We start from the raw sequence: 9,464 nt of genomic DNA on the forward strand, positions 1-9,464 counted from the left end.
CCTACCCCTCGCGCCCCTCCTGGCGTCATCGGGCTCCGACTACCAACAGACTTGCCCCCCCCCTCTCATTCTCATGTCTGTTTTCACCCTGTTCCAGATCACACTGTCATAACAACTCTCCCCTTAAATCACCTTCACATCCGACAACATGGCTCCCCCGGCGTGCGCGCCCGTCGCCAAGGACGACGCGATCCCTGCAGGCATCCGCAATGGCATGCGCTTGGCCCAGCCCGGCCCTGGCGAAGAGGTGGTCATCTCCGGGCTGGCGGGCATGCTGCCCGACTCGGACAACGTGTACGAGTTCAGGGACAAGCTGTACAACAAGGTGGACCTCGTGTCCGACGACGACCGGCGCTGGAAACTTGGTGAGTCGCCGTCACTGCTGTGTCCGTTCTCGAACGCTTTTCGAACCCCGCCCCCAGGACTTGAACTATATCCACCCTTTTCGTGCGCAGACCACCCCGAGATCCCCCAGCGTACCGGCAAGATCAACAACGTCGGCAAGTTCGACGCGGCCTTCTTCGGCATCCACTACAAGCAGGCGCACGCCATGGACCCCATGTGCCGCCTGCTGCTCGAGAAGTCGTACGAGGCGATCGTGGACGCGGGAGTGAACCCCGGCAGCCTGTACGGCACCAAGACGGGCGTCTTCATCGGCGCCTGCTTCTCCGAGTCGGAGAAGACCTGGTTCTACGAGAAGCTGGAGGTGAACGGCTTCGGTATCACCGGCTGCTCGCGCGCCATGCTCGCCAACAGGATCTCGTACTGGTTGGGCGTCAACGGGCCCAGCTACACCGTGGACTCGGCCTGCTCCTCCTCGCTGTACGCCATGGAGCACGCCTACAAGTCCATCCGCGACGGCCACTGCGACATGGCCATCGTGGGCGGCTGCAACCTCTGCCTCCACCCCTACGTCTCCCTGCAGTTCTCTCGTCTCGGTGTCCTCTCCAGGGACGGCACCTGCAAGTCGTTCGACGAGAACGGTGGGTACACCGCCGGGATGTCCATCAGGAACGCGGGGTGTATAATTCACCACCACCACATTTATAAAATAAAAATATTTCCTCTTGATTTGCAGCTAACGGTTACTGTCGATCGGAGGCCATCGTCGTTGTGTTCCTCCAGAAGTCCAAGGACGCCAAGCGCATATACGCGACCCTGGTGCACGCCAAGACAAACTGCGACGGCTACAAGGAGCAGGGCATCACCTACCCGTCCGGCCAGATGCAGCAGCGTCTGCTCGAGGAGTTCTACCAGGAGTGCGGCGTCGACCCCCGCACCCTGGGTTTCGTCGAGGCTCACGGCACCGGCACCAAGGTAGGCGACCGAGCCCGACGGCATCTTTAGTTGACGTCGTCCATTAAATACGTCATTTTTCAGAAGTGGGGTAGTTTTTTCACGGCCCTTTACTCGAGTTCAGGGTTAAAAGCGGGGGCTTTTTAGATGCTATACTAAAGTTACCCCACCTGAAAAATGTTACCCACGGTGATACAATTATCACGGTGCAAGACCCCTTCGCTGTGCATTTGTTTGGAAACTTTTGGTAACGTTGTGGTCCGTGCGACAGGTCGGTGACCCCGAGGAGCTGGCCGCGCTGGACACGGTCTTCTGCACGGGCCGCAAGGACCCGCTGTGGATCGGCTCCATCAAGTCGTCCATCGGTCACTCGGAGCCCGCGTCCGGCCTCTGCTCCGTCACCAAGTGCATCCTGTGCATGGAGACGGGCAACCTGGTGCCCAACATACACTTCCACAACGCCCGCAAGGGCGTCAAGGGCTTCGAGGAGGGCCGCATGCGCGTCGTGACCGACTCCACGCCCTGGCCCGGCGGCCTCATCGGCATCAACTCGTTCGGCTTCGGCGGCGCCAACTGCCACGTCCTGCTCCGGTCCAACCCCAAGGAGAAGGTGAACGGCGGCCAGCCCAAGGACAAGATCCCCCGCGTGGTGGCCGTGTCCGGCCGCACCAGGGAGGCCGTCGACACCATCCTGAACGACGTGAGTCCCGCCGCTGCGGCACCCTCGTCTGTTTGGCACACCCGACGGCCGCTTAACCAAAACGCCCCTCTGCCCCCCTGCTCCTCAGATCGAGTCTCGGCCCGTGGACGCCGAGTTCGCCCGCCTGCTCCACGACGTGCACGCCGAGGAGATCCCCGGCCACTTGTACCGTGGCTACGCTGTGCTCGGCGCGCAGGACAAGCACCGCGAGACTGAGGTGAGGACGCGCCCCGCTTGAGCGGGAGGTGCAGTGCACACCAGCCCCGCGGCCTTGGACCTCACGCTCTCCGCTCTCGTTGCCCCCAGTTCTTCCCCGGCGAGCCGCGCCCCGTCTGGTTCGTGTTCTCCGGCATGGGCTCGCAGTGGCCCGCCATGGCCGCCTCCCTCCTGCAGCTGCCCGTGTTCAAGGCCGCCGTGGAGGGCTGCCACCAGACGCTGCAGTCCAAGGGCGTGGACGTCATGCAGATCCTCACCTCCAAGGACTCCAAGACCTTCGACAACATCCTCAACTCGTTCGTCGGCATCGCGGCCGTCCAGATCGGTCTGGTGGACGTGCTCCGCTGCGTCGGCGTGGAGCCCGACCGCATCATCGGCCACTCGGTGGGCGAGCTGGCGTGCGCCTACGCCGACGGCTCCTTCACCGCGGAGCAGACCATCCTGGCCGCCTACTACCGCGGCCTCGCCTCGCTCGAGACCGACTTCCAGCGCGGCGCCATGGCCGCCGTGGCGCTCGGCTACAAGGCCATGAAGGCCCTGTGCCCGCCCGACGTGGAGGTGGCGTGCCACAACTCGGCCGACTCCTGCACCGTGTCCGGCCCCGCCGACGTGGTGGAGGCGCTGATCGCGGACCTGGCCAAGAAGGGCATCGCTGCCAAGGAGGTCAACTGCTCCAACATCGCGTACCACTCACGCTTCGTGTCCAAGGCCCTGCCCAGGCTGCGCAAGTACCTGGACCAGGTGATCCCGTCACCCGCACCCCGCTCCGAGCGCTGGCTGTCCACGTCCGTGCCCGAGAAGGACTGGGCCTCTCCCGCGGCCCGCCTCAGCTCGGCCGAGTACCACAGCAACTCGCTCGTCAACCCCGTCCTCTTCGAGGAGGTGCTCCAGCACGTCCCCGAAGACGCCCTGCTGCTCGAGATCGCGCCCTCCCCCATCCTCCTGGACGTGCTGCGCCGCGCCCTGCACGAGGACAACGTCGTCATCCCCCTCACCCAGCGCGACAGCAAGGACGCCACATCGAACCTGCTGGCCGCCCTCGGCAAGTGAGTACTCATCGCGTAGTTTGGCGGAATGGCCCCTTCCCCGAAACACCCGCATCACCCCGACCTCTTGTCCAGGACCTTCATCGCCGGCTGCCAGCCCAAGCTGCACAACCTGTACCCCGCCGTCGCGTTCCCCGTGAGCCGCGGCACCCCCATGCTCTCGCCGCTGGTGCGCTGGGAGCACAGCGAGGACTGGTACGTCACCTCGTACCGCATGCAGGAGAAGATCAAGTCCGGCGAGCGCACCGTCATCATCAACGTCAACGACGAGGAGCAGGAGTACTACACCGGCCACGTCATCGACGGCAGGAACCTGTTCCCCGCCACCGGCTACCTGGTGAGTGAGCCGCCCGCCGTCCCCGTGCCGGCGAGGCGCCGAGTCGGTCCGGAGCGCCGTGTGGGTAGGCATCCACAGCGCCCCGGTGCAGCCGAGGCGAGCGCGTGGCCTACCCAGACGGGCGCTCGCGCCGCGCTGCCACGCTAAGCGGGCAACACCACTAACTAGTTTGTCGTTTTCTTTCGCAGGACTTGGTGTGGGAGACTGTGGGACTGATGCGTGGTGAGATCTACACTGACGTGAACATCGTCTTTGAGGACGTGAGGTTCCACCGCGCCACCAACATCAGCAAGGAAGGTCAGTAGCGTGATGCTCCCATAAAATCATCCTAAAGTCACTGGCGTTATCTTGAAGTTAGTATCAGATCCGTCGGAACCACAGCCAACAAAATTATCGGCAATCGACTTACCGCTCTCTTTCTCTGCAGGAAACATCGAGTTCATCGTCATGGTCCAGAAGGCGTCCGGAAGCTTCGAGGTGGTGGAGGGCGGCGCGGCCATCGTGACGGGCCGCGTGTACGTTCCCGAGGACGTCAACAAGGAGATGGTGGACCTGCCGCCCCCAGAGAAGCCCACGGGCAAGGACCTGATCGACATGCAGGGCCGCGACGTCTACAAGGAACTGCGTCTCCGCGGGTACAACTACTCCGGCCTGTTCCGCAGCGTGGTCAACATCGACAACCTCGGTCAGTAGACGGGCGGCAGAACAGAAGCCCCGAGCTGCGATTGCTTGGGCCGTGTTTTTCAATCATGGCACTCTCTCGTCTCGCAGGCCTCACCGGCAAGGTCGCCTGGCACAACAACTTCGTGGCCTTCATGGACAACATGCTGCAGCTGCAGATCATGCAGGTGGACACGCGCGGCCTGTTCGTCCCCACCTCCCTGCAGAAGCTGGTCATCGACGCCAAGGCCCACGCCGACGCGGTGGCCGCCGCTTCCGCCGGCCTGGAGGAGGACAAGACCCGTGAGTAGACGGACGACGTCACTCAGCTCGGGCCAGCCCCCTACATCCCAGAAAACACGTGTTAAGGGCCCTCTTTTTTTGTCCTACAGCCGAGCTGTTCGCCTACGTCATCCCCGAGATCGAGCTGATCCGCTCGGGCGGTGTGGAGGTGCGCGGCCTGAAGGCCAGCGCCATCCAGAGGCGCAAGCCCCTGGGCGAGCCCGTCCTCGAGACGTACCAGTTCCTGCCGCACACCCAGCCGCCCAAGGACCGCGAGCTGGACCGCAAGTCGGCGCTGCGCTTCGCCATGCACGTCGCCATGGAGTCGATCCAGAGCATCAAGCTCAAGACCGTCGAGATCGTGGACGCGGAGAGCCGCGAGGAGGACGGCCTCCTCTCCCCCATCATGTCCGAGATCCTGGGCGACCTGCCACTCATCCAGGCCGAGGTTCAGCTCCTGGCGCCGGCCAACCACCCCCTCATCACCGAAGACCTGCCCTCCAACATTGTCGTCGAGGACAAGAAGCTGGACAAGGAGCAGGGCGCCATCGTCGTCATGGCGACCAACCTCAGCAGCCGCACCGACGTGCTGCAGGCCGCGCTGGGCAGCATCCTGGAGGGCGGCTTCGTCCTCTCGCGTGAGAAGCCTGGCGCCAAGCTCGTCGACGGCCTCGAGGTGTGCGTCGACCAGGTGTACGGCGAGGAGCGCATCGTGCTGCTGCGCAAGAGCGCGCCACTCAAGGAGGCGCCCATCGTCATCAACGTGACCGAGACCCACTTCGACTGGCTGGAGCAGCTCAAGGACGCCATGAAGGACGAGAAGAGCACCAAGAAGGTGATCGTGGTGGCGCAGGGCGAGCCCGAGAACGGCATCATCGGCCTGGTCAACTGCATCCGCAAGGAGCCGCCCACGGGCGACCGCTGCCGCGGCGTCTTCATCGTGGACAAGAACGCCCCGCCCTTCGCCGTCGACCACCCTCTGTACGCCGCCCAGCTCGCCAAGGACCTGGCCACCAGCGTGCTCAAGGGCGGCCAGTGGGGCAGCTACCGTCACCTGCCCATGGACCCCAACCCCATGATCACGGCGGAGCACGCCTACGTCAACGTGGGCATCAGGGGAGATCTCAGCACACTCAAGTGGTTCCAGGGCAGCATCGACCCCCACAAGTAAGTCCTGGGCCTCACGTACGCAACATCGGGCGGCGAGATGTGTACAAGTTCCGTTCTAGACCGCGTGCTTGATGTGTGTCCGCAGGCCCATCCAGCTGACCGAGGACCAGGAGTTCGTGCACGTGTACTACTCGGCCCTCAACTTCCGTGACATCATGACGGCCACGGGCAAGCTGGCGACCGAGGTTGCGGCGCACGGCCGCCTCAACCAGGAGTGCGTCCAGGGCCTGGAGTTCGCCGGCCGCACCCGCGACGGCCGTCGCGTCATGGGCATGATGGCCAGGGGCGCGCTGTCCAACATGATCATCTGCGACAAGACGCTCATCTGGGACGTGCCCGACGACTGGTCCCTCGAGGAGGCCGTGACCATCCCCGTCGTCTACGGCACGGTGAGTCGAACGATCAGGTGTCACACACGGGGGAGCTATTTTTGACGATTGGTTACCTCTTCTATGTCATTTTGAAATCAAACGTTTTGACCGCGCAATTGTTTTTTTTTTCTCGCAGTCCTACTTCGCGCTGCAGCGGGCGGCCCGCATGCAGAAGGGCGAGACGGTGCTGATCCACGCCGGCTCCGGCGGCGTGGGCCAGGCCGCCATCAACATCGCGCTGCACGCCGGCTGCGTCGTCTACACCACCGTGGGCACGCCCGAGAAGCGCGAGTTCATCAAGCAGCGCTACCCGCAGCTCACCGACGCCAACATCTTCGACTCGCGTTCGTGCTCCTTCGAGCAGGACGTGATGACGGCCACCAACGGCCGCGGCGTGGACATGGTGCTCAACTCGCTGGCCGAGGAGAAGCTGCAGGCGTCCGTCCGCTGCCTGGCGCACGGCGGCCGCTTCCTCGAGATCGGCAAGTTCGACTTGGCCAACAACAACCCGCTGGGCATGGAGATGTTCCTGAAGGAGACCTCCTTCCACGGCATCATGTTGGACAACTTGTTCGAGGCCACTCCCGAGGAGAAGATCGAGGTGCACAACATCGTCAAGGACGGCATGCTGGACGGCGGCGTCCGCCCTCTCACCCGGGAGGTGTTCCCCTACGATCAGGTGGAGGAGGCCTTCCGGTTCATGGCGGCTGGCAAGCACATCGGCAAGGTCCTCATCAAGATCCGCGACGAAGAGGCCGACCGCCTGGCCAAGCCCACGCTGTGGCCCATGATGGCCGTGCCGAGGTTCTCGTGCTTCAAAAACGCGAGCTACGTCGTGTGCGGAGGCCTGGGAGGCTTCGGCCTCGAGCTCGCCGACTGGCTGGTGCTCCGCGACTGCCGCAAGATCGTGCTCACGTCGCGCACCGGCCTGCGCACGGGCTACCAGGCGCTGCGCATCCGCACCTGGCGCTCGTACGGCGTCGAGGTGGTCATCTCCACGGCCGACATCACCACGGAGGCGGGCTGCAAGCAGCTGCTGCAGGAGGCCAACAAGCTGGGCCCCGTGCTTGCCATCTTCAACCTAGCGGTCGTGCTGCGCGACGCCATGCTGGAGAACCAGACGCCCGAGGAGTTCGCCACGTCACACGCGCCCAAGGCCGACTCGACGCGCTACCTGGACAAGCTCACCCGCACCATGTGCCCCGCGCTCGAGCACTTCGTGTGCTTCTCGTCCGTGTCGTGCGGCCGCGGTAACGCCGGCCAGACCAACTATGGCATGGCCAACTCGGTCATGGAGAGGATCTGCGAGCGGCGGCGCGCCGAGGGCCTGCCCGGCGTCGCCGTCCAGTGGGGAGCCATCGGGGAGGTCGGCCTCGTCGCCGAGATGCAGGAGGAGCACACCGAGCTGGTCATCGGCGGCACCCTGCAGCAGCGCATCTCCTCGTGCCTGTACGTCCTGGACAGCTTCCTGCGCCAGCCCTGCCCCGTCGTGGCCTCCATGGTGGTGGCCGAGAAGCGCGCCGGCTCCGGCTCCGGCGGCAACGTGGTGGACGCCGTCGTCAACATCCTGGGTCTGCGCGACTTGAAGACCGTGTCCCTCCACTCCACCCTGGCCGAGCTCGGCATGGACTCCATGATGGCCGTCGAGATCAAACAGACTCTGGAGCGCGAGTTCGAGGTCTTCCTCACAGCGCAGGACATCCGGTCCCTGACCTTCGCCAAGCTGCAGGAGATCGCCAAGGCTTCGGCTGAGGAAGGCGGCAGCCCCAAGGAGCAGGTCGTCTGTAAGTACTTGTGCACGTCCTGTTCGTCGCCCGCCAGTCGTTGTGCCCGGTCGCCTAACTGTAACTCGTGACTTGCGCAGCACACTCAGAGCTCCGAGAGGAGGCGCTGAGGTACCTCATGAAGTCCATCGGCTCGGAGGACATGGCCGAGCAGCCCGTCATCCATATGCCCAGTAAGGCGCCCCAGGACGCCAAGAACCCCGTGGCACCAGTATTCCTCATCCCCGGTATCGAAGGTAAGCATGCGACGCACGCTGCGCGTTGTCGTCTTCCTGGCACTTCCTGGTCTCCAGCGCCGCACTGACTTCCGTTCGTATGCAGGTATGGCCGTCATGCTCAAGTCGCTGTGCGAGTACATCAAGGCGCCCACACTGGTCCTTCAGCTGCCCTACAACGACGAGAAGAACACGACGATCCAGGACTTCGCCCGGTCGGTGTACAAAGTGAGTAAATTGGGCACTACTTCTACTCCGCATCGGGCACAGTGAGGACGACGACGTACTGACTTTAAATGTCTCCCTGCAGCACGTCAAGTCCCGCCTCGCACCCAAAGAGTCCTTCAAACTGGTGGGCTACTCGTTCGGTGGCATGGTGTCCACGGAGCTGGTGCGCCTCCTCGAGCAGGACGGCCACGTCGGCGAGCTGGTGCTGCTGGACGGCGCGCCCGCCGGCATGCAGGAGCTCACCAAGGTCTGGATCAAGGAGGACGGCAACACCACAGAGCTGGAGATGGCCGTCCTTCTCGGCCTCCTCGTCGAGCTCAAGATCGCACCCCCTCCAAAGGTACGCGTCATCTCCTCTATATCCCCGATATGACTTAATTATGCCAAAACCCCAACGTTCTCCTTGCACTACGTCCACTGAGATTTGCTGGATTTTAACCGACTTTGCTCTGGCAGCTCCGTGAGGACCTGTTCAAGCTGCCCACCTGGGAATCGCGTGTCGAGCACTTCCTGGCCATCACCCCCAACACGCCCGGGTACAGCAAGGACCACAAGAAGAACGCCTGCGTGTCCTTCGTCAACCGGTCAAAGGCCGCCAATGACTACAAGACACCGTCGACAGAGAAGCTGCGGTCCTCTATCACCCTCATCAGGCCGACGAACCAGACCTTCAAGCACGACCGGGAAGACTACGGCCTTACCGACCTGGTAAGCTTATCTGCGAATGGGGTTGGAAATTTACGAAAATTTACGAAAAATTTCCTAGCTGCGAAGTACCCTCTTCCACGTTGCAACCCGGCGAGACCTCTGACCTCTGTTCTCTGTGTGTTTCAGTTTGCACAGGACACCATCCCCGTGCACTTTGTTGAGGGCGACCACAACACGATGCTGGACAACGTGGAGACGGCCGCCATCATCAACGCAGTCCTGGTGGAGGGCACCGCCGGAAACAAGACGTTCGGCGACAAGGTCGCGGCGGACTCCAGGCTAAGCGCCAAGTCTCAATGAGGGGCGACCAGCGGCCACTGAGAAAGGAGGCGTCGAAACGACACCGCTTCGACGTCTCGTCAACGTGGAAACAACGTCGATTCGGCGTCGATTCGACATCGTTTTAAGAACAATTTCTCACTGGGATGCCAGGATTAGAAAGCAAGACTGA

The 9,464-nt window shown here is 63.2% G+C and overlaps 1 protein-coding gene across 1 annotated transcript; it reads left to right on the forward strand.

Annotated features, from left to right (window-relative positions):
• Window positions 1-81: 81 nt before the first annotated feature.
• LOC113217410 (fatty acid synthase) lies at window positions 82-9,464 on the forward strand (the record flags this gene model as incomplete). Its single annotated transcript, XM_052276781.1, is given in 18 exon segments — window positions 82-365; window positions 456-983; window positions 1,079-1,317; window positions 1,568-1,996; window positions 2,085-2,213; window positions 2,303-3,258; window positions 3,334-3,595; window positions 3,784-3,892; window positions 4,023-4,280; window positions 4,367-4,558; window positions 4,648-5,704; window positions 5,793-6,096; window positions 6,215-7,862; window positions 7,943-8,098; window positions 8,184-8,305; window positions 8,388-8,645; window positions 8,762-9,013; window positions 9,140-9,464. Coding segments are annotated over 18 exon segments (7,290 nt in total). The 5' UTR covers window positions 82-148.

This window comes from Frankliniella occidentalis, unplaced genomic scaffold, assembly GCF_000697945.3.
Source record: "Frankliniella occidentalis isolate FOCC.00 unplaced genomic scaffold, Focc_3.1 Scaffold4371, whole genome shotgun sequence".
In the NCBI taxonomy this organism is placed as follows: domain Eukaryota; kingdom Metazoa; phylum Arthropoda; class Insecta; order Thysanoptera; family Thripidae; genus Frankliniella; species Frankliniella occidentalis.